Consider the following 25479-nt stretch of genomic DNA (forward strand, 5'->3'; position numbering starts at 1 on the left):
AGTTTCTTGGTCACACTAGCCACATTTCAAGTGTTCAGTAGCCACATGTGGCTAGTGGCTGCTATATTGGGCAGTCCATCACAAATGGTCCTGAGGAAGAAGAGTGTGGTCTCCTCTGGCGTCTCCTTATGAGCAAAGAAGCCTTTCCCAGAAGTCCTTTGGCACAGATGGACCTCTCCTCTCATGGACCACAATTGGGTCTGTGGCTCATGAAGCGTGGCCCTTAGACAGGCAGCACTGGAGTGCTTTGTAGAAATGCAAATCTCAAGCTGCACCCCCCCACACCTGTTCATGAGGAACTCTGAGGCGGGTCCTGCAATCTGTGTTTTACCAGCCTTCCGGGTGTTACAGCTGCTGGCTCAAGATTTTTTTTTAATTGTGGTTAACATAATTTTGCCCATTTTAAATGTACAATTTAGTGGCATTAATTATATTCACAGTGTTGTTCTACCATCACTGCTATTTATTTCCAGAACTTTTTTGTCACCGCAAACAGAAGCTCAGTACTCATTAAGCAATAACACCCCATTCCCTCCCCTCCTTTCCCCAGCAAGTCCCTGGTGACCACTAATCTACTTTTGTCTCTGCACATTTGCCCTTTGCCTGTTGTAGATATTTCATATAAGTAGGACCACACAATATTTGTCCTTTTGTGAGTCTGACTTCTTTGACACAGCATAATGTTTTCAAGGTTCGTCTGTGTCATAGCATATATCAGAACTTCATTTCTCTTTATGGCTGAATAATATTTCACTATATGGATATACCAGGGGTCATTGGTGGGTCAGTGGTAGAATTCTTACTGGGAGATCCAGGTTCCATTCCGGCCAGTGCATCTCATGTGCAGCCACCACCCATCTGTCCGTGGTGACTTGCATGTTGCTATGATGCTGGATAGGTTTTAGCAGAGCTTCCAGACTGAGATGGACTAGGAAGAAAGGCCTGGCAATCTACTTCCAAAAATCAGCCAATGAAAACCCTATGGATCATGATGGTCCGCAGCAGATCTCAAGGAGGGTGCAGGACCAGGCAGCGTTTTGTTCCATTGTGCATGGGGTCACCATGAGTCGGGGCTGACCTGATGGCAGCTAACAACAATACGGTATATGGATATACCATGTTTTGTTTGTCCATTCATCCATTTATGGATACTTGGATTGTTTCCACCTTTTGCTCTTGTGAATAGTGCTGCAGTAAACATTGGAGACACCTGCTCAGGTTTCAGACGTGTTGGCCTAATCTAATCCTTGGCAAGGGCGCTGGGATGTCTGACTGGTTTGAACCAGTTTCTCGGCGTGCAGTGAAGGTGGGGTCGGCTACAGGACCATTCTAGTGCCTACTGGAGAAGGTCAGACGGGGCCACTGATGAGGTCAGATGGGGACTGGCTGATGTTATTTGTTTGGTTTTCCCCCACGAACCTAAAGAAAGGCAAGAACAAGGTCCCTATGCTGAAAACATTACCTCCACTTTCCCACTTATATCTCCCTAAAAAGAACATTTGGGCAAAGAACAGCAAGCTGTATTCAGCTGAAGAGAAGACTGTTGAAGGCTTGGGGATAGTGTTTCCCAGCAGTGGCTGATGCCTGGTGGGCTCACCTGGTTAGCTGGAGGTGCTCAGGTGGTCTCTCCCATATCAGACCTCCAGCTTGACCCTGCTTGCAACTTATCATGCCTTTGCTAACAGCCTTAAAGGTGGCGGGGTCTTCCTCTGAGGCCTTTGCAGTCAGTCTTCATCTGCAAGCCCATGTGGCTTCCCTGATGGGTCCCCCACCCCAACTTGGCCATTCTGGTAACCTGGCCTCAACCCTGCTGGCCCGTGGAATGCATGCTCGTTTCAGGAAGTTGATGCTTTTTCCTCCCCATTCATGCTGTTCTCATTTGCCTTTTATTTCTCATCTGGGATGTCTGGGGAGGTTTTAAGGAGGAGAAGAGACAATCTCAGGCAGCAGTCCTAAAATGACCTCTAAATTCCATGCAAATTGAAGTAATGGGAGCCATGTCTTATTAAGTAGAGAGGTCTCCAGCTTGTTGGCAGCAGGAGGAGCTGACGGGCTTCCCTGGTCTATCTGAAGATTCCTTGAAAGTACAGCATCTGGCTGATGGGAAGGTAGGGGTGAGTCACTGGGGAGGGAAGGCTGCTCCCTGACTCCCTGTGCCTTCCTTCCTTCCTTCCTTCTGTTGAATCAGGTCTCCCGTTCGAGAAGCCTGTGTTCTTTCTCTTGTAGCACATGCTGAGTGCTCATGTGGACCACAGGAGTGCGTGGTTCCTAATCTTAGCCAGAGAGACAAGAGACGTAAGCGCCTGGCTGCTCTGCCCCGTGTAAAACAAAGGAATGAGTAGCTCAGCGGAAGGAGCAATCCATTCTGACGAGGGGAATCAGAGAAAGCTTCGTGGCACTTGAGTCGGGCCTTCCAGCAGTGGTGCTGCAGATGGAGGGAGCAGTGGGAGTAAGGGGCATCACTGCTTGTCTTGGTGTGGGTTTCTGCGCAAGGTGTCCCCCTAGACCTCCATAGTTGGGAGGGTGGGCAGGGCTGGCACTGCCTGTTGTCGACGAGGGATTCCTTCAGATGCGGTGGCCATTGGACAGCTAATGAAGCAAGGGAGAAACAAGCCTCCTCCCCCAGTAAGTGAAACTGGTCCACACCAGTGGGTCTTTAGTGTGCAGCGGAATCACCCGGACGGCTCGTTAAAACACACCTGCCCCAGAGTTTCTTATTGAGCAGGTTTGGGGACTGAGAATATGCATTTCCAACAAGTTCCTCGGTGATGCTGAGGCTGCCTGGCGACAAGCACACTTTGAGAGTCACTGGTCTGGGACACGGGCTGTATCTTTCCTGGATGTCTCCAGCTCCCTGGGCTGTAGGTGAGGGTGGCTCGGCTTTACTCCACGTGACTCTGATGAGCAGGGTCTGCCACTGCCTCGCTTCTCCCCTGACAGCCAGCGCCTGGAGCTTATTGGGTTTACTCCACTCCACCTGACCACACGCCAGTAGGGTGCTTGGGGATTAGTGGGATAACAACGGGGTGCATTTGTTAGAGAACCAGCACCTCGGCTGTGCTCAGTAACTGCCAGCCGCTCTCTTCATTGTCTGCGCAGTCAGTGGCCCACCCGGCTGAAAGCCAGGCCAGGCTCATCCTGCCGGGGCCTGAGGCACGAAGCCGTGCTGTACAGTGGTTGTGAGGTATCTGATGAGTCCCGCTGCTGGGATGTTGCCTTCTGTTGCTTCATTTGTAAAATGAGTGAAAATTCCTCACCCCCCTTGTCTTAGTTATCTAGTGCTGCTATAACAGAAATACCACAAGCAGATGCCTTTAACAAAAAGAAATTGATTCTTCTACAGTCTAGTAGGCTACAAGTCCAAATTCAGGGCATCAGCTCCAGGGGAAGGCTTTCTCTCTCTGTCGGCTCTGGAGGAAGGTCCTTGTCATCAATCTTCCCCTGGAGTAGGAGCTTCTCTGCGCAGGAACCCCGGGTCCAAAGGATGCACTCTGCTCCCTGCACTGCTTTCTTGGTGGTATGAGGTCCCCAACTCTTTGCTTGCTCCCCTTTCCTTTTATCTCTTGTAAGATAAAAGGTGGTGCAGGCCACACCCCAGGGAAACTCCCTTTACATTGGATCAGGGATGTGACCTTAGTGAGGGTGTTACAATCCCACCCTAATCCTCTTTAACGTAAAATTACAATCACAAAATGGAGGACAACCACACATCACTGGGAATCATGGCCCAGCCAAATTGTTACACATAGTTTTTGGGGGACATAATTCAATCCATGACACCCCTAAAGGCAGGTGAGTGGGCCTGGTGGTACTTTCCGTTCTGAGATTTGGTGTTTCTCTGACACTACTTGCCCTCGATTATAGCAGAGAGCAGCAGTTCTCAAAGCGTGGTCCTGTCAGGAGGTCCACAAGATCAAAACCGTGTTCGAAATAACGTGAAGGTGTCATTCACTTTTTCCACTGTCATTCTCAACAGGGATAGAGGGGAGTTCTCCAAAGCTTCCATGCATGGTGTGTGATACTGCAGCAGATAGGAGAGCCTAGCCGTCTAGTCCGCTGTTAAGCCAGAAAGTACAGAGCTTTATAAAAACGTAAAGCAGTGCCACTCTTCTCACTACATTTTTGTTTTGTTATGGAAAAGATAGTTACTTTTTCATTAAAAAATGTTATGCTAATATGTAGTGGGTTTTTGGTTATTTTTAAATGAGTTAGTAAACACTAAAATTATTTTTCTCAATTTTAATTTCTAATCAGGTAGATATTGATAACTATAAACTATGTAAACAAAAACTCTTTGGAGTCCTGAATAATTTTTAAGAGTGTAAACAGGTCCAAAGATGAAACATTTGTAAACTTTTAGGTTAAGACCTTGGGCTCTAGGGGGAGGTAAAACCAACCAAACCAAACCCGTTGCCGTCGAGTCGATTCCAACTCATAGCAATTCTATAGGACAGAGTAGAACTGCCCCATAGGGTTTCCAAGGAGCACCTGGTAGATTTGAACAGCTGACCTTTTGGTTAGCAGCTGTAGCTCTTAACCAGTATGCCACCAGGCTTTCCAGCGGGGAGGTAGAACCGCCAAAAACAAACAAACAAAACAAGACCAAAGAACCAGTGACTGTTGAGTCCATTCTTACTGTTGGTGACAGTGTGTGTGTCAGAGTAGAACTGTCTCCATAGGGTTTTCAGTGGCTGATTTTTCAGAAGCAGGTCGCTAGGCCTTTCTTCTGAGGAGCCTCTGGGTGGACTTGAACTGCCAGCCTTTTGGTTAGCAGCTGAGCACTTTTTTTAACCGTTTGAACCACTCAGGGACTCTGGGGTCAGGTAGAGAGATTCGAATCCCAGCTCTGTCACTGGCCCTGAGACGCGGGCATACTAACCTTGGTAAGGTTTTGTTTCCTTATCTGTAGAATGGGGATAACAGCAATGTCTACCTCATGGATATTAAATGGAATAATGTATGAAATCACTTCAGAAACTGTTGGCCACCAAGTAAATCAGTTATTGTTGAGTTGGCTCCAACTCATGGAGACCACATGTGTATCAGAATAGAACTGTGCTCCATAGAGTTTTCAATAGCTGATTTTTGGGAAGTAGCTTGCCAGGCCTTTCTTCTGAGGTGTCTGGACAGACTCAAAACACCGGCCTTTCTGTTAGAGCATGTTAACTGTTTGCACCAGTCAGGGACTCTGGGCACCAAGTAACTGCTACTAATTGTCATTTGGGAGGCATCAGGGTTGTGGTGAAGATCATGTGCTCTGAATTCAGGCTGCCTGGCCTCACGTTCCGGTGCCACCACTGTTATTTGTGCAAGTTTGATCCAGTTACCTAACCTTGCTGCACCTCAGTTTTCTCACCTGTAAAATGATAATAATAGTACTCACCTCTCGGTTTGTGGTAGGGATTAAATTAATGCCTGAGCCATTAAAAGCACTAAGTAGAAGTCTGCGCTGTGAGTTGGCTGTTGTTGTGTGGGTTGGCCATGATGTGAAGATTGAACCCCCTTTTTTGGGTCCTCTTTGGGAGTCTTTCTAGCCTATCTGCCTTGGGCTTGTCAGTCCTCCATACATAATTTTACCCTGGAATTGGTTAGAGTATGAGCAGTAGGCTCCTTCAGAAGGGGTATCAGACATTAACCCAAGGAAGCCCCCCTTGACAGAAAGTCAGGCACGTTACTGCAAGCCGGATGATTCAGTGGTGGAACTGGCCCTGGGTGAGAGCTCAGAAAAGTGACTTCATTTGGGAGAAGAGGAGGGAGTTATACAGCCCACACAGAGCTGTAGCCAGCCTGTTTTCCAAAACTCCTAGGGGCGAGGCGAGGATCCAGGGTCTTTTGGGGAGAGGTGAAGAATGCTTCCCAAGCTGTAGAGTAGAATCATGTTGAGGAGGAGGATCCCCATGAGAAATGCTGGTTCTGGGCTCCGTCTCTGGAGAAGATTCTGATCGTAAAGGTCTGGGCTGGAGGGTAGGAATCCTGGTTGTTATGGTCCTGGAGGTTTGTAATGACATGCACTTCAGGAGGTTCTAGATTCAGGTATTGTTGTTGTCAGGTGCTGTGGAGTCGATTCCAACTCATAGCGACACCATGTGACAAGGTAGAACTGCCCCACAGGGTTTTCTTTGCTGTCTTTCAGGAAGCAGATCACCAGGTCTTTCTCCTACACAGCCACTGGGTGGGTTCACACCACCCTTTCGATTAGCAGCCACGTGCTTAACCGTTGCACCACCAGGGCTCCTTAGATTCAGGTGGTACCAGCTTTGAAAAACTCTGAACTGAGAGCTGAGTCCCATCTCATACCATGGTCTAGCTTGTCCCCATAGTGCTGCCTCACCCCCCCTGGCCCCCCTGGAAGGCACAAAGCCAAGGCTGGTGTGCCTTTCTTTTGTCTTGGGGAGGGGACACTTGGTTTGGGCTACCAGCCAACCAAGGAGGGTTTATTGAACTTTCTGAGTCTAGGTCTTTGCTTGTCCCTGGGGCAGCTGAGGGTGGTGGTCAGGATGGCACAGGGAGTCAGAAGACACCCTGCTTGTCCTTCACATATTCAGGTCCACTGGGGGTACAAATTCTGTGTCTGTGGGGTGAGTCAGCACCCCTGGATCACATCCGTAAAATAGGATGGCTGAAGCCACTCTGACCCCACTGAGGATCTTGTGAGGACAGGGGAGGTGGCAGGGGAACATATAGAGTCCAGTATAAAAGCACAGTGGACTCTGTTCTTTCCTAGGGTATTTGAGTGAGGTGCTTTCTTCCTAGAAACAGGTTTGTCGCTTGTCAGAGGTGGTGGTGATAGTGGATGCTGTTAAGCATAAGGCATGAGATTCCCACAGGACATTTTTAGTCTTGGCGACAGGTGATCAGGACCCGTTTGGGCTGGGCAGCTGGAGGCCCCGACTTACCTGCATTGTGTCATGCTCACCTTACCTGTGGGCAACCCCTCCAAGCCTGCACACCTGGGCTGGTTGGGCAGGTCCTGCAGGCAGGTGGAGGGATTGGAACAGGAGCTTGTGCAGCATATCCAGCCTGGTTGGGGAGGAAAGGGAGACAGCCCTTGGGTCCCAGCTTCAGAGCCAGCTGCTTCATCCTCAGGAGCTCTGCTGGGCTCCTTCTGTGCCGTCCTCCTTGGCAGGGTCTTTTGCTCTGCTCAGTGCTCAGGTCTGCCTCTCCTGCCCCACCTGCTGGGCAGATAATGTGCTCAGGGGTGAGTGATGGCCCATGTTCCCAGACCAGGTGAGGATGCAAGGATTAGGGCCAAGACAACGCCCTTCTGGAGGTATCAAAGCCAGGTTGGGAATGGAGGGGGCGTCCTCGGGGTCCTGAGCCATGGCCGCCTGAGCTAGTAACATAGTTTGGGATGGTTGGTGGTTGAATGCATGGAAGCTGGAGCCAGACTGTCCGGGCTCAGGCCTCAGTCCCAGCTCTTCTTTGCTGGGACTCAGTGTTCCCTCTGTGGAAGGGGGCACTGGCAACACCCACCTCACAAGTGGTTGTGAGCAGCTGACACAAGCCAGGACCCCACAGCAGTGCCTGGCACACTGTGAGCACTGTCTACGTGAGTTCACACCCTTGTTGTTTTCCCACCAGGCACCACTGGGAAGGCACCATCCCCACCACCCCTTCTTACTGACCGGCAAGTGAATGAGAAGGTGGAGAACCTCTCCATTCAGCTGCAGCTGATGACTCGAGAGAGGAATGAGCTGCGGAAGCGCCTGGCCTTTGCGACTCATGGGACGACCTTTGACAAAAGGTAGTATGCACCCCCCTTCCCCTGCCCCCACCTCACATGCAGAAATGCTCACCCCAGAGGCAGTACCTTAGACTCGGGGAGCACAGGCTTATTCTGCTTTCTGTGAGTCAAATTGGGAGCCCAGGGCTTACATTGTAGGATCAAGAGGTGTGTGCATGCATGTACATGCATGCATGTTTGTGCACGTGTGTGCGTGCTTATGTGGGTACATGTGTCCCATCACACACCTGGAGATGCTCCTGACAGTGGTGTGCTAGTTTTTGTGACAGAAGAGCCTGGGCCACTTCCCACTTGCCTCTGCAGATGATCATTTGGTGGGTGGTCTGGGCAGCAGCTAGAGGGCCTGGTCCTGCTTTGTTGTCTCCTCACAGCTTGGTTGGATGGCCTTGGGTCATCACTCCCGTTCTCTAGACCTCTGCCCTCCAGCCCTGAGAGAATAGGCTTCCCTCTTCATCCCCCATGGTGTTCAAATCCCCTCCTCGCTCTAATAGATACACTTATCCCACTGGTGAGCACATCTGTCTGTCGGTGTGTGTGCGTGCCACTGTCTCCAAGAAGACCCCAGCCTGCCTCACTACTGAGGGGATCTGTGTGGTTTGTAAACACGTGAATCGTCCCATTGCCACATATATCCCACTTGGTTTCGTTGTTTTTGAAGGAAGTCTTTGACCCCTTCTTTCACTGGGACTAGAGGTAGGTACGAGAAAGGGCGACCACAGGGGGACAGAGGAAGATCCTTTATACACCTGCACGATCCAGGAGGGCTTCCTGGGGGGGGAGGAGGGATGCAGGGCAGTTTATCCTTCTGAGATGACACTAGTAGGGGCCTTGAGGGGGGGAATCATTTAACCCCCTCGATTTAACCTCTTTCCTTTAGGAGCATCAGTGGTCTGTGCCTTGTCCTGAGGAAGACTCCTCTGGGATGATGTCAGGACTGCAAAGCCTGATCCTGGAGATGGTTTTTATGGGAATATGGCCCTCAGTCAGATGTCACAAGGCAGGAGAAGAGAAGACACAGAGGCTCTCGAGCAGGAGTCAGCAAACTAAGGCCCGTGGGCCAAATTTGTTCCACTGCCTGTTTTTATAAATAAAGTTTTATTGGAACACAGCCATGCTTATTCATTTACATATTGGCTGTGGCAGCTTCCATGCCACAGTCTCAGAGTTGAGTGATTGCGACAGAGATTGTGCTGTCCTAAAAGCCCCAAATATTTGTTATTTGGCCTTCTATAGAAAAAGTCTGCTGAGCCCTGCTCTAGGGCAGGAGTTCTCCAGCTTGAGTGGGCATCAGAATCCCCTGGAGTGCTTGGTAAAGCACAGATTGCTAGTCGTCCCCCTGCACAGCCTGACTCAGGAGGTCTGGGGCTGCACCTAAGCCACTGCCTCTCTTACAAGTTCCTAGGTGATGCTGGTCTGGGAACCCCACTTTGAGAAACACTGCTCCTGGATAGTGTTCTCAACCTTGGCTGCATATTGAGATCGCCTAGGGGGTTTTAAAAAGCCCTGAGGTCTGGGTTCTACCTCCAGAGATGCTTATGTAATTGGTCTGGGCATTTTTTTTTTCCCTCAATTTATTTAATTATTGTTGTTGAGCATATACATAGCAGAACATACACCAGTTCAACAATTTCTACATGTACAATTCAATGACATTGATTACATTCCTCAAGTTGTGCAACCATTTTCACCCTGCTTTTCCAAGTTGTCCCTGCCCCATTAACGTAAACTCACTGCCCCATAAGTTTCCTACCTAATCTTTTGAATTACTGTTGTCAGTTTGATCCCGTATAGATAATTCTTAAAAGAATACAATGCTCAAGGCAGACATTCTTTACTACTTAAGCTAAGCTATTTGGTTTGGAGAAGACTTCAGGGGAGATTTTTGGTTTAAGGTTTAAAGATTATCTCAGGGCAACAGTTTCGGGGATTCTTCCGACCTCCATGGCTCCAGAAAATCTGTTGAAATTCTCTTTTGTATTTTCTCCCTTTTGATCAGGATTCTTCTATAGAATTTTTGGTCAAAATGTTTAGTAATCGCAGCTGGGCACCATCCAGTTCTTCTGGTCTTATGGCAAAGGTGGCAGTTGTTCATGGAGGCAATTAGCCACACATTCCATGTCCTCCTATTCCTGACTCTCCTTCTTCCTCTGTTGTTCCAGGTGAATAGAGACCAATTGTCTGTGGTTTATAAGCTTTTAAGACCCTAGGCACTACACAGTGAACTAGGAGGTAGAACAGAAGCACTAAAGACGATATAGGCCAGTTAACTGGGATGTGCCATGAAACCATGACCCTAACCTCCAAACCTAGGAACTAAATCCCATGAGGTGTTTGGTTGTACATAAGCAGCCTTTGTAGCTACTCTTTTTTTGTTGTCGTTGTAAATATATCTATTACACAGCTTTTGCCAGTTCAGCTTTTTACAGGTGACAACTTACTGACAGCAATTACATTAATCGGCTTTGCTTTTTGTTTTTTGTTGTTGTTGTGAATATAGAACATACACAAATTCAGTTTCTACATGTACAGTTCAATGATGTTGATTACATTCTTCAAGTTGTGTAACAATTCCAACCCTCCTTTTTCAAATTGTTCCTCCCCATTAACATAAACTCACTGCCCCCTAAGTTTCCTGTCTAATCTTTTGAGTTACGGTTGTCAGTTTGATCCCATATAGATAATTTTTTTTTCCACCATCAAAATTTATTTATCACTGTCCTGTTCATGCACAATTGTTTTCATTTGATCCCATACAATTTTTTAAAAAATACAATTTTTGTTGTTGAGAATATACATAGCAGAACATAACAAACTCAACAATTTCTACATGTCCAATTCAGTGACATTGGTTGCATTCTTTGAGTTGTGCGAGCATTCTCACCCTCCTTTTCTCAGTTGTTCCTCCCCCATTAACATAAACTCACTGTCCCCTAAGTTTCCTATCTGATCTTGCAAGTTGCTATTGTCGATTTGATTCCATATAGATAGGTCTTAAAAGAGCACAGTGCTCAAGGCAGACATTCTTTACTAGTTAAACTAAACTATTGTTTGGTTTTAAGATGACTTCAGGGGTATTTTTTGTTTAATGTTTAAAGATTATCTCAGGGCACTAGTTTCAAGGGTTCATTCACCCTCCATTTCTCCAGGAAGTCTGGAGTCCACGAGAATTTGAAAATCTGTTCTGCATTTTCCCCTTTTGATTAGGATTCTTCTATAGAATTTTTGATTAAAATGTTCAGTAATGGTAGCGAAGCACCATCCAGTTCCTCTGGTCTTATGGCAAAGGTAGATAATTCTTTAAAAGAGTACAATGCTAAAAGACATTCTTTACTAATTAAGCTAAACTAGTGTTTGGTTTAAAGAAGACTTCAGGGGATATTTTTGATTTAAAGTTGAAGGTCTAAAAATTATCTCATGGCAGTAGTTTTGCGGGTTCATCCATCCTCAGTGGCTCCAGAAAATCTGGATTCCATGAGAATTTGAATTCTGTTCTTCATTTTCCCCTTACGGGCATTGGTGTTTTAATGTGTACCCAAGATTGAGAATCACTGTTCCAAAGAGGAGAAACTTCGCCCCCTTGTGGGAACTGCTGGGGTCCCACCACAGGTTTGTGGGTGGACCTGCTGTGTGTGCAGGCCTGTTGCATGGTTTCTTGGAAGCTCCTAGGGAGCAAGACTATACCTTCTCACCTCTCGAGGTGCATGGGGGAGCTCAGGCAACCAAGGCTCCCTTCATTTTGGGGTTCTGATTCTGATGGTCTGGGTGAGGCCAGGACATTTGGGTTTATCAAGCACCCAGGTGATTTTGTTGGATAAGAGACCAATATTTGGGAACTGCTGGGCTAGAGTAATCCAGGAAAGCTTTATGGAGGAGGCAGGGCATGCCTCCCCAGTTGAGAGACACTGATTCTCAGTGTGAATCTGGGCCTGTGTTCATGGCGCTGTTTTCCTCTCTGGGCCAGGCCCTACCACAGGCTGAATCCCGACTACGAGAGGCTGAAGATCCAGTGTGTTCGGGCCATGTCAGACCTGCAGAGCCTCCAGAACCAGCACTCCAACGCCCTGAAGAGGTGCGAGGAGGTGGCCAAGGAGACCGACTTCTACCAGTGAGTGGGGTCTGCTTGGCAAGGGCTCCCAGCGTCCACACAGCACCTGCCTTCTGCCCTTTCCCAGAGTCCATGCAGTGGCTGCCTTCTGCCCTTCCGTATCTCTGGACTTGGAGCTAGGGGTCCTGGATCTGGGCCTATCTCTGCCACTTAGCAAGCATTCAGCCTTCAGCAAATGGCTTTGTGCTTTTGGGCCTCAGTTTTCCTAAGTGTAAAATAAGACTATTAATCCTTCACCCTGTCTTACTGCCTGCTTCAGAAGTATGGTAGATATGAAATTGATGTAAAGCACTTGGCAGTGGGCCAGGCGGGCGACTGGCTTCTCAGTCACTGTTCAGGGACTTTGCTGCAGCTCAAGGCTGCATGACAGACAGGTGGGGCAGCTTCGCCTTTGGTCTGCTGGTGCCCCTTAGAGGGTATTTGCCTGTTGACCTGCTGATGTTTGCCCAGGCCTCAGTACTAGGAGGTGCCAGGTTTATACGAGCTGGAGGCTTATCTTCTTTCCTTGGCCTCATACGTGTACCTTTTTTGGTGTCAGATTTTTAAAAAGTGGTTTGGGTCCTTCTGGAATTTGGCTGATCCCAGCCTTTGGCCTGCCTCTGAGTGCTGACGACCTGGCTGTATTGGCTCCTGTCTGGTATATGCGGAGTATTGGCACCTGGAGGGACTGGTGATGCCTTTGTTGGGGGATGGAGGCTGGCTGGGGCTTATCTGTGTGCGTGTGGGGCGGGTTTCAGCACACTCCACAGCCGGCTTCTGAGTGACCAGACCCAGCTGAAGGATGATGTGGACATGCTAAGGCGGGAGAACGGGCAGCTACTGCGGGAACGGAACTTGCTACAGCAGTCGTGGGAGGACATGAAGCGGCTCCACGAGGAGGACCAGAAGGAGATTGGTGACCTCCGGGCACAGCAGCAGCAGGTAGAGCTGGGCTGGGTGGCTGGGGGTAGATCAAGGCTGGCCATCCATTCACCCATCCACATATTCACTTGCCTGCCCATCTATCCACTCGCCCACCCATCCATCTACTTGTCCTCCATCCATCCACCCGTCCACCCATCCATCCTCCCACCCACCCACCCACCTATCCATCTATCCATCCATCTAGTCCTTTGTTCATTCATGTAATCATTTAGCAAGTCTTCCTGGAGAGTCTGCTACATGTGAGGCACTGGGATATTGGTGAACAAACCCTCAGGCCTTGCTCTCCTGGAGTCTGCAGTCCAGTGAGGGAGACAAGTATTAATTAAATAATCACACATAAACCACTCCATAGTTATGATTATTACAAGGGCTATCAAGGAGATGGCAAAAGGTACTAGGCATTGTGTAACAGAGAGATTTGACTTAGTCTGGAGGTCTGTAGCTTATTTCTTTTGTATGGACCAGGCAAGATTATGGATGGAAAGAAGCTTAGAAATATTAAAGCCCTGTGCATATATGAGATAGAACAATTATCATTGCTATTTTTCTGGGTGAGAGTGTGGCCTGTTGTTCTTGCTGCTTTCTCCATTCCAAGTTAGTGTCTTCACTTTGTTCAGCTCTTGGTTCACTTTGACTAAAGGCATGAGGAGCAGGCCAGTCAGAACATGGGCCTGCCATGAATAATGTTGGGCAAGCGGGTAAGCATTCTGCAAAACAGAATCTCAGTCATTCATTCAGCAGTGATTTATTGAGCCCCTTTTGTGCTCGCTGCTGGATATACACTTGTGAAGGAAGTACAAGTTCTTTGCCTCTTACCATTTATAATCTGGAGCTGTCCAGGCTGCCCAGGGATGTGGAAAGGGCTGGCGATATGTTCTGTGTCTGTAGATGCTTTGGATGGTTGGGGTCGGAAGGCAATCCCGGTGTCCTTGGAGCACTGAAACATAGGTCGTGGTTAAGCAGAGCGCCCCATCACATCAGAATCATTTGTGGTCGCTCTTGAGTTAAAGCAGGACTGTTGGGTCTTCCTGGAAACAATGCTGGTATGTAACAATCAGAATTTATCTGATAATTTGGCACAACATATTCATTGTTTTCTTTTCATTTAAACATTTTTTAATTTTGAAACTATTACAGAGTTACAAGAACAGTACAGAGAAGTTTTACCTCTGCCACGTATCATTTGGGAGTAAGTTGCCTGTTGTTTTAAAGGCACTGATTTTATGCTAAATGTGGTAGAATATTTTAGAAAAGGATAGCTGTAACGGTGGCACAACATGAAATATGTAATCAGTGCAGTTGAATTGCAAATGTGGAAGCTGTTGTGTTGGCGAATGTCTTGCTGTGTATGTTTTCACCACACACAAAACAGTAAGTTGCCAACCTGTTGCCTCATCACCCCCAAATACTCTACCGTGTATTTCCTAAAACAAGGTATTCTCCTGTATAATAGCAATGCAACTATCAACATCAGGAAATTAACATTGATACATTACTACCATCTAATCATCAGACCCCATTCTAGTTTTACCAGTTGTATCAATAATGTCTTTTATAAGAAAAAGATGCAGTTTAGAATAAATGATTGTATTTTGTTGTTATGTCTTCTGTTGTTGCTAGGTGCCCTTGAGTCAGTTCTGACTCATAGCAACCCTGTGTACAACAAACAGAATGAAACACTGCCCGGTCCTGCACCATCCCCACAATCATTGTTATGCTTGAGCCCATTGTTGCAGCCACTATGTCAGTCCATCTCGTTGAGTGTCTTCTCTTTTTCACTGACCCTCTACTTTACCAAGCATGATGTCCTTCTCCAGGGACTGGTCCCTCCTGATAACATGTCCAGAGCACGTAAGACGAAGTCTCGCCATCCTTGCTTCTAAGGAGCTTTCTGGCTATACTTCTTCCAAGACAGATTTGTTCATTCTTCTTGCAGTCCATGGTGAACAGATCCTCAGGCTTTCTTGACCTTCGTGACCTTGATGACTTGATGCCAGTTATTTTGTAGGATATCCCGCAGCTTGGATTTGTCTGATCCTTATGGTTAGAGTCAGTGTGTGCGTCTTTGGCAGGAGTATCACAGAAGTGATGCTGCCTTCTTCTCACTGCCTCCTATCAGTTGGGGCATGGTTCCATTTGACCCATTACTGGTGATGTTCATTTTGATTATTTGCTTAACTAAGGTGGTATCTCCAGGCTTCTCACCTTTTTCCCTTTGTAATTCGTAAGCATTTTATAGGGAGGTCTTTTCAAACTATAAATATCCTATTCCTCATCAACCTTTCATTCCCTCCCTCCCTTCCTCTATCCCTCCATTCCTCCCTTCCTCTCTCCATCCATACCTCCAGCCATCCATCCATCCATCCATCCCTCCATCCCTCCCTCCCTCCCTCCCTCCCTGCATTCCTCCCTGCACCCCTCCCTCCATCCCTCCATCCGTCTATATGGACTTGTGATCTCCTGTTTTATTCAATGGATTAAAATCTATGATGACTTATGGGAGTCTCTTTAAGCTTGCTTCTGTGTCTTTTTGATGTTTTCCCTCATTTTTGAGCACTTCCTTGCTCTCTGGCACAACAAAGTGTTCCAGGCTCATTTTATACTTTGCCTGCCCTAGCAATCAGCAATTTCTCCAAGGAGCCCTCATTCCTTTTAGTGGAGAATGGTATTTAGAAGCAATATCTGAATATGGGTGTGCTTATGCTGTTGGGTATCACTGCTCCCAGGCCCTTACAGTAGACAGAAGTAGGGAACATCTGTATATACACATACATGTTTTTGTTGTTGTTAGTTGCCATGGAATCTGCTCTGACTCGTGGCGACCCCATGCACAACACAACAAAATGTTGCCTGGTCCTGCACCATTTTCTCAATTGTTGGTATGGTAGAATCCATTGTTGTGGCCGTTGTGTATTTTTAGTGCCTTCCAGCCTGGGAGGCTCATCTTCCAGCACTATAAAACCAAACCAAACCTGTTACCGTCAAGTCGATTCCGACTCATAGCAATTCTATAGGACAGAGTAGAACTACCCCACAGGATTTCCAAGGAGCGCCTGGTGGATTCGAACTGCCAACCTTTTGGTTAGCAGCCGAGCTCTTAACTGCTGTGCCACCAGGGCCCCTCTACTATGTCAAACAGTATTCTATTTTGATCCATAGGATTTTCATTGGCTAATTTTTGGAAGTAGATTGCCTGGCCTTTCTTCCTAGTCTGTCTTAATATGGAAGCTCAGCTGAAACCTATTCACCATGGGTGACCCTGCTGGTATTTGAAACACTGGTGGCATAGCTTCCAGCATCACAGCAACACACAAGTCACCAGAGTATGACAGAGTGGCAGATGGTAGTGGATAGACATACATACATACATACATACATACATACATAACACATGTATTTACATCTATATGTCTATATCTAGTTAAAACCCGTTGCCTTCAAGTCTTATTCTGACTCATAGCGACCCTATAGGACAGAGTAGAACTGCCCCATAGGGTTTCCAAGGAGTAGCCTGGTGGATTTGAATTGCCGACCTTTTTGGTTAGCAACTGTAGCTCTTAACCACTGTGCCACCAGGGCTCCATATCTAGATACATGTATCAAAATCCATGAGTTCCCACATTTATATCTCCAATTCCAGTTGAGTACTGTAGGGTTCATTCTAGTTCTCCCCCTTTCTGTTTTTGTAACTCCCTTCTCTGCTAGTGAGAAACCTGGCTCCTATTATCATTAATGCGTTCGCCTCCTTGATCAGTCCCCTGTATGTAACCCATCTCCCATCCGCTCTGCACTGCCCTTCCCCACACTTTGCTTATCTGTTATCAGTCGATGGATGTTTGGGTTGTTTCTACTTTTTGGCTATCACAAATAATGATGCTATGAACATTTCTGCACAAGTTTTTGTGCTGGCATATGTTTTCATTCCTAGAATTCTTGGATCATATATTAACTCTTATGTTTACCTTTTTGAGGAACCCCATGCCAGCCCTTCTCATCCTTCCAGGGCTCTCACACGCTGTGGAGACCTCCTCATCCCTTGCACAACCTGATGCCCCCCTGGGCCACTGCTCCCCATGCTCTGCTTACCAAATGGCATTAATGGTTGAATTGTTCAGAAAGGGGAAGGGAGGGACTTTTAGTTTTTATACTATTGTTATTTCCTAATTGAAAAATTAATGTATATTTTATAACAAATAATAAAAGAATCAAATAATACAGAAATTAAAGCAATAGAAAGTAGAATTCTTCCTGTAGTCTCCCTCACAGAAATACCTATTAGAGAACTGTGTGTAGGTCTGAGGCTTTTATCTGTACATAGAACCCTTTTTGCCTTACTAATTTATTTTACAAAAATGGAATCATACATTTTGTTGCTCAAAAAATTTTGTTTTTTGATTAATATGTAATGCACGTCTTTCTGCCTAGTACATGGTCTCCCTCATTGTTTTTAACTGCTGCAGACTATTATGTTACTTGGAAGTGGTTATTGGTTTCCACAAGTTGACTTTGACTCACGGTGACCTTATGTGTAACAGAACAAAACACTGCCCGATCCTATGCCATCTCCATGATCCTTGAGGTGTTTGAGCCCATTGTTGAGGCTGTTGTGTCAGTCCATCTCATTGAGGGTTTTTCTCATTTTCACTGACCCTCTACCAAACATGACGTCCTTTTCCAGGGATTGATCTTTCCTGACAACATGTCCAAAGTAAGTGGGTCAAAGTCTCCTTGCTTCTGAGGAGCATTCTGGCTGTATTTTTCTAAGTCTGATTTGTTTTTTCTTCTGGCAGTCCATGGTAGTACCATAGTTGACTTAGCCAGTCTCCTATTGGCTGACTCTTGGGTTGTTTTCAATATTTTCCCATTATAAACTACATTCTATTAAAAGATTTGCTTCTGTTGTCTGTTTTCATTTTCTGGTATATATTGAGGTTTGATCTGCTTCCAAAAGGTCACATCCTTGAAAACCCTATGGAGTAGTTCTTCTCTGCACACATGGGGTCACCATGTGTTAGAATCACCTCAGTGGCAATGGTTTCCTTCTATGTGCAAACCCAGTGCAGGCCCAGCAAGGGACCCAGAGATGAATATCCTTTGAGATATCTTAAGTGTTTTTTATGGGCACTCTGGTCGGGGGACTTGGTTGTGTAGATTCAGACTTAGAGGCCGGGGGGGATTGGGATTTATCTGTAGGCCTTGACCGGCTCTTGGTAATAGAAGAGGCTCCTGAGAGGGAGAGGCAAGTGTGGGCGAGGGCAGCAGGAGTCCATTTGGGGGAGAGTCCCCGTGCGCAGCAAGGAGTGCCCTGGGCCCTGCGAGGTTGTCATGTCATACAGCTGGTACTGCATGATCGCCAAGAAGCTGCTTCAACGCTCGGGGCCTTCCCTTCCCATCCCTCTTACAGCATTGTTTAAGGATGAAATGGGATACCGAGCAGATAGTGCTGTTCCAGTGGATAGTAAGTACCACCCTGCATCCGTTGCATGCCCCTGCAGAGGACCCTTCCTCCTGCAGGCCCACTCAGCTCCCTACTGCAGCCACTTAGGCCTGTGGGTTTTCAGCTTTTAGAGGCAAAATATTTTAATCTCAAAAGAAACCCTTTGTGGAGCCCAGTGTAGGAAGCAGGTAAGGATGGAGCTGCTGGGGCCAACCAGGGCCAGTCATGCCCCTGCTGCAGAGGGACCTGGTTTGAAACCACATGTCGATGGAGGTGGCCAGAGGGACAGTAGCTGAACCCGGCTGAAGATCTGGCCACTCTTCAGCACTGGGGCTTTGAGTGGGGACAGCCATCTGAGCGTAGGCAGTGCCGCTCCGTCTCCACCCTTGGCCCACTTTGTGTCTGTGCTCATTTGTGTGCTGACATTTTTTCACACTGATCTACTTGACTCAGATCACCTTTTGCCTTGGGGTTCAGTTTGGATATGATCCCTCTTTGAAAGATTCATAATTTCAGATGCATCTGTGGTGCTGGTTTACTCCAAGGGACCTCCCACCGCTCGGCAGAGGAGGGCTTTCTCAGCATAGCAAAGTGGACCTCATGGTTGTTGTGAAGGTTAAATGAGATGCTGCATATAAACCACCTGCCATGTATGAAGAACTCAGCCAGTGTTTCCTATTACTATTATTCTAGTCATATCAAATCTGGATTAAAATCTGCCCTCATCCAGGAGGTTGAGAAATTGGAATCCTCAGATATGGCTGATGGGAGTGTAAAATGGTGCAGCCACTTTGGAAAACAGTTTTGGCAGTTCCTCAAAAGTTTAACACAGAATTACCATATGACCCAGCAATTCTACTCCTAGGTATATATCCTAGAGAGAGATGAAAACATGTCCACATAAAAACTGGTTCACGAATGTTCGTAGCAGCATTTATAGTAGCCAAAAAGTAGAAACATCCCAAGTGTTCATGAACAGATGAATATGGTACCTAAAATATGGTACGTCCATACAATATTACTCAGCCATAAAAAGGAATGAAATCCTGATACATGAAACGATGTGGATGAACATAAAATATGGTACATCCATACAATGGAATATTACTCAGCCATAAAAAGGAACGAAATCTAATACATGCTACAATGTGGATGAACCTTGAAAACACTATGCTAAGTGAAAGAAACCAGACACAAAAGGCCATGTATTAGATGATTTCATTTATATGAAATATCCCGAATAGGCAAGTCTATAGAGACAGAAAGCAGAGTGGTGGTTGCTAGGAGCTGGGGTAACTGCTTCATGGGTAGTTTCCTTCTGGGGTGATGAAAATGTTCTGGCGTTAGATAGTGGTGGTGTGAATGTACTAAAAACCATTGATTTGAACACTTTAAAAGGGTGAATTGTGTGGTGATTTATATCTCAAAAATAACCAAAAAAGATTCTAGTTACCTCCTCATAAAAATAAATCTGCTCTCATGAGGCATAAAGTTTCTTTAGGACTTAGAAGGCCTTTACAAGCAGTCAGACTGAGATTATCACCTCCCATCTGCCCTCTCTTGCTCATTCTCTTCTGTTGTTGGCACAAATGAAGTAGGAAGGCTTTTCTCCCCCACCTCCTTCCCCCATTTCTTGCTTCTCCTTGCTTTTTCTGGGGCTAACCCTTAGAGGGGAGTGCCGTGAGGTTCCCCAGGTCTGTCAGCTGGACCGGAGCCTCTTAGGGAGTGCCACTTTGAGACCTCACTGAGAAGAGGCCCCCGCTGCCGCAGGGGAGGGGTCTGACCTGCCCAGGGTCGCCTTCTTTTTCTGGCCCCTGCCTTGTCACCTTCACCAGGTAGAGGGCTAGGTGCCCGGACTTTGAAAAGTTCAGGCAGTGAGCAGGTTAGCAGCAGCAGCGGAAGCGGGTGAGGCCAGGGTTTGGGATGACCAGGTTTGCTTCCCACCAGGCCTGAGGGCAAAGGTCTAACTCCCAAGACAAGGCCAGTTTTGTCGCCTGGTTCCTCCCATGCCTTGTTAATGTGAAGAGGCCCTTGCTGGGTAAATAGTGCTGTTTAACTTGTGTGTTTACTTGAGGGATTTGTGGGGCCCTCTTGCTCCCTGTATGATTTATCCCAGAGGAAATGAGGCAGCCTTGGGGGGCAGGGGCAGCATGGGCCCACGCCTTGGCCCCCTCCCACTTGAGTGTGCTTTGCCCTCTGTGTGAGGGTTCGGGGGAGGGTCACAGCCTGCCAGTTCCATCTTGGATTCCTCTGGGCCCTATCTGGAATGCCCAAGAGATCATGGGCGGAGGCTGCTGGTGTGCTTGGGGCTGCACAGTAGAGAATGTTTGCCCGTCTTTTTTCTTTACTAAAATAACACATAGTCTTTGGTGGAAAAGAAAAAAAAAAAAATTCAAACAGTAATGAAGTCCGAATCCCCACCTCAGCTCGTCTCACTCCCTAGGGGTGACCAATTTCTGTGTTAACCATTTGGGATAGCACCTTATAGGCAGTTTTCTTTGCCGTATTTAATAAACATGTAAAGTTTTATTTTTATTTTCTGGACCTGGTCTTTTTTACCAACAGGTCTCCTGACATTTCCTGTGAATTTGGAACATCCAGTAAAGTCTTTCACAGTCTAGTTGTCAGTGAATATTCTCACCCTCTTGTGTGTGTGTTGAGGGTCTTGGCTGTAAACCTTTTCCGTGTTACAATTTCTCAGTGGGTGCTTATGTATGTCTTTATGCTCTTTTGTGCATCCATTAAGTTTGATTCTAGAGGTGGAGTTGCTGGGTCCAAGGCAATGCTATTCTCTTTCTTAAAGGTTCTGCGCATTTATCTGGGAAACTTATAATGCTCCAAGAGCTTCACTCTCCTTCTTGCTGTACCCCGTGTAATTCATCAAAGTCGACTTTCTTTTCCCAGGGAGCCCAGGTTAATGGCCTTTCAGGGGCCTGGAGGAAGGAAAGAATGGAGGGAGGGAGGAAGGGAACAAAGAAAGGGGTTTCTCCTCTGCAGGGCCTCCCTCACAGGGGAAGCCCACCGAGAACAAGTGTTTCTGACCAATCCCGGGCACTGCTTCCCTCCGTCGGGGACGGGGATGGGGAGGGGGGACGGGGGACGGAGGGACCGGGGACAGTAGTGCTGTGTGGAGGGAACCAGGCCCTGGGTTAGTGCCTCCGCCAACGCCACTTTCACCCCTCCTCAGAGGCTGGCTGTACGGAGCTCAGGCCTCAGGCTGGAAAGGAATCGTCTGTAAAGACTGCTGCCCGCCTGAGGTGGCAACGTTTGTTACTTTTTTCTTCTAGAATTCTAGACCAAAATTAAATGTTTGCTCTCACTTAGACTTACCCTCGCTTTAGGTTGGAATGCTCAATATTTGACCGTAGTTAAGTGTATGTACGTATCCGTACGTACGTGAGTACGTGTCCGGTACGTACGTACGTACGCATGTACGTGTCTGTACGTACTGTGCACGTGCGTACGTGTGTACGTATGTGTACGTTTCCGTATGTACGTGTGTACGTGTCCATACATATGTGGGTACGTGTCCTTACCTACGCGGGTGCGTGTCCTTACCTACGTGGGTACGTGTCCTTATCTGTCTGCTCAGAACACAATCGTCTGATGAGAGAGGAAAGACAAGACCCTGGTGGCAGAGTGGTTGAGAGCTCTGGCTGCTAACTAAAAGATCGGCAGTTCAAATCCACCAGCCATTCCTTGGAAATCCTATAAGGCAGTTCTACTGTTTATAGGGTCGCTAGCAGTTGTAATCGACTCGATGGCACACAACAACGACCAAAAGGTAGGATGGTTTTTCACATTCTCTGTCGTTAACTAAGGTCTTTAGATTCCCCCACATTTCCTCAGAGACGATCAATGACATGGCACGGACCTAATCTGAGCTCTGCATGTAGAGAAAAGTTGAAAATGTTTGGGGGCATGTGAACACCTGCTTGACTATCGGGATGCTGTCCTGTGGAAAAGAATTATTCTATGTGATTCCAGGGCTAGGATGAGAAGCAGAGGTTAGAAGTTACAAGGAAGTGGGTTTCAGCTCAGAGTAAGCAAGACGTTCTTGTAGGGTTTTCTGCCGCGGAGTGAGTGATGTGTAGATAATTGCGGCAGAAACAGTGCAGGTTAGTGGCAGATATCCCCCAGGCTCCCTCCCCACCCCCAAGAAACATTTATCAAAGCTGGATTGAACATTAGAGAGGATGCCTGTATCTGCTCTGGGGTTTTCCCTGGCCATCCCGGCAGCCTTGTTCACTTGGCCCTGAATTGTCCCTGGGGTGTCATGTAGTCCTGGATCTGAGATCCTCAGGGTTGGAGCATATTGGGTGCTATTTCCCATGAAGAGATGCTGAGCCCTGGTGTAGACTCCAGATTCTGTTGTGGACTAGTGAAGGTGGGCTCTGCTGGGTCAAGGCCCAGAATGAGGTCTTTTTTTCCTGCCAGTTCAAGGCCCTTAAAATGATTTGTTTCTTAACGAAGCTTAGAAGGCGGGACAACTGGAAGACACCATTTGCGCGCTCTTCCCGGGGCTGCCACCTTGTGGCCAACTCGAGGAATGACAGCTCAGCCTTGGCCCTGCAGCAAACAAAAAAAAAAGAACCCAAAACCAAACATGTTGCTTTTCTAGTCGACTGGGACTCATAGCGACCCTACAGGACAGAGTAGAATTGCCCCATAGGATTTCCAAGGCTGTAATCTGGTAGGTTCGAACTGCTGACTTTTCGGGTGGCAGCCTAGTGCTTTAACCACTGTGCCACCAGGGCTTCCTTGTGGCAAACCAGCCTTCACTTATTTGGAGTCAGTGGGGTTCTCACCTGGCTTAGGAGATACTTAGTGAGTAAAACATTGAAGTAATTATTATTGGAATTTTTGGGGTATCGCTCATGAATAAGGGCAATCCAGTGTAGATACTGTACTTGTTGCAGTCTTGGTTAGGAGCCACTGATTGACTCAGAAGTCAGGAGAGTTGTTTATCTTGGAGCCGTTGGCTCAGTGTGTGGTCATGGATAAGCTCCTTCCTTCTCACCTTGCAGCTGGGGCACTGCATCAGGTGAGGCCTTGGTATCCTTCAGCTCTCACTGTACTTGAACAAAGTCAAGTGTCTCAGGTTGTCATGGACTCATGGCCCAGTTCTTACTGGTCAGGTGACTTATGGAAAGGAATAATGTTACATCTCCATCTCATACCATACCCCAAAACATATTCAAGTCGATTAAAGATTTAAATGTGAGAGTAAAACTTGAATAGTTTCAGAAAAAACAGTAAGAGTGTCTTTATGATCTCAAGGTAGGAAAGAATTTCTTAAATAAAATAACCAAACCACAAACCATAAAGGAAATGATTAGAAAAATGTGTATAACCAATAAACATTTGAAAAAATTGCTGAATCTTCCTAGTAATCCGGAATTCAAGTTTGTTTAAAAAATGTGTTGGCAATACTTTAAACAATCTGACCATATGAAAACTTGGTGAGAATGCGTCAGTAACAGTAACCCTCAGAAGTCCTGTCCACAGCTGGTGAGGGTGTAAATTGGTATAACCTTGTCTTAGTCGTCTAGTGCTGCTATAACAGAAATACCACAAGTGGATGGCTTTAACAAAGAGAAGTTTATTCTCTTACAGTCCAGTAGGCTACAAGTCCCAATTTAAGGCATCAGCTCCAAGGGAAAGCTTTCTCCATCCACTCTAGAGGAAAGTCCGTGTCATCAATCTTCTCTTGGTCTGGGAGCTTCTCTGCGCAGGAACCTCAGGTCCAAAGGACGCGCTCTGTTCCTGGCACCGCTCTCTTGCCATTGTGCAATTCTTCGATTATGCTAGGAAGAGAGCATGCAGTTCAGTCCACTGAGCTGACTTGTTCTTACCTTCTTTAATCAGAGTCTTTCCATCTGCTGATCTTAATGTGCAGCAGCTTTCCACAACACATTTTGTGCATGTACCCTGGAAGTGCCATCTGTGAACCAAGCAGCCTTCTGTTGGTCAGTAGAAAGTTGTTCATAGGGCACTGTCCATGCAGCAGTGGGCTCTAGCAGCTTCTCAGGTGGTTCCAGGGTAGGACCTATGGGAAAAGAGGCTATCTCTCATGGATACAGTGAGTATCTCCCTGCATTTCCCCAGTAGCTTGTTCTTGTATGAACCATTTCCATTTTATTTTGGGCACCATCTTCTTTATTAGAGTATTTCTTTGGCATCACCCAAGACATTATGGGTATTTCAAGTCTCATGATGATTTTATGTCGTTCTGTTATTGAGGCAGTCTCATTCAGTGCCCGATAGCAGGCAAGTTGGCCGTGTGTTTGGCCCTGAGACTAGTGGTCATAGCTCCAACTAGACCAGATCTGGACTTGGTTCAGTGCTATAGTCTGCCCCTCCATTCTTTTTGCCTGCCATAGCAGCCATTACGGATAACAGAAACTAAGGAATTGTATGTCTGGCCCTTTCCTTATCACTCTGTATTTCCATTTGTATCCAGCTAGCCAGTTCCTCAGGAGTTAGATCCACCATTCCTAGTTCCCATGTATCTTAGTTATTTAGTGCTGCTATAACAGAAATACCACAACTGGATGTCTTTAACAAAGAAATTTATTCTCTTACAGTTCAGGAGGCTAGAAGTCCGAATTCAGGACTCCAGCTCCAGGGGAAGGTCCTTGTCATCAGTCTTCTCCTGGTCTAGGAGTGTCTCAGCACAGGGACCCTGGGTCCAAAGGACACACTCTGCTCCCAGCTTTGGTTTCTTGGTAGTAGGAGGTCCCCCTGTCTCTCTGCTGGCTTTTCTTTTTTATATCTCAAAAGAGATTGACTCAAAATACAACCTAATCTTGTGGATTGATTCCTGCCTCATTAACATAACTGCCTCTAATCTGGTCTCATTAACATCATAGAGGTAGGATTTACAACACATAGCAAAATCACATCAGTTAACAAAATGGTGGACAGTCATACAATACTGGGAATCATGGGCTAGCCAAGTTGACACACATTTTTGGGGGGCACAGTTCAACCCATGACACCATGAATAGCTTTTGCCTTGGGTAACTGATTACAGCGTAACAGCTGCTTCAATCCATGGGTGTTTTTTTATCCCATCCAGAAATGAAAGGTTTCTTGTTCTGTCTTTTATCATCCCCTTTTTTCTAAAATCACATATTCAGTGAGTTTGGGCTGTTGCAGCAAAACCCACCATTCTGATACCAACTGAATGAATAATTTCTTTTATAAGGATCGTCACAAAGCTGGTTCCTATGAAGTGGAGGTTGAAGATATCCCAAATATCCAACT

General features: G+C 46.7%; 1 protein-coding gene across 1 annotated transcript in view; it reads left to right on the forward strand.

Annotated features, from left to right (window-relative positions):
• Window positions 1–25479, forward strand: part of DLG5 (discs large MAGUK scaffold protein 5) — a 159202-nt gene that overhangs the window by 73443 nt on the left and 60280 nt on the right. The window contains exons 3-5 of the mRNA XM_004383168.1: window positions 7582–7744; window positions 11706–11849; window positions 12587–12770. Of these exons, the coding sequence (XP_004383225.1) occupies window positions 7582–7744; window positions 11706–11849; window positions 12587–12770 (491 nt within the window). The remainder of the gene's footprint in view (window positions 1–7581; window positions 7745–11705; window positions 11850–12586; window positions 12771–25479) is intronic.

The sequence above is a fragment of the Trichechus manatus genome, unplaced genomic scaffold (genome assembly GCF_000243295.1).
Source record: "Trichechus manatus latirostris isolate Lorelei unplaced genomic scaffold, TriManLat1.0 scaffold00106, whole genome shotgun sequence".
In the NCBI taxonomy this organism is placed as follows: Eukaryota; Metazoa; Chordata; class Mammalia; order Sirenia; family Trichechidae; genus Trichechus; species Trichechus manatus.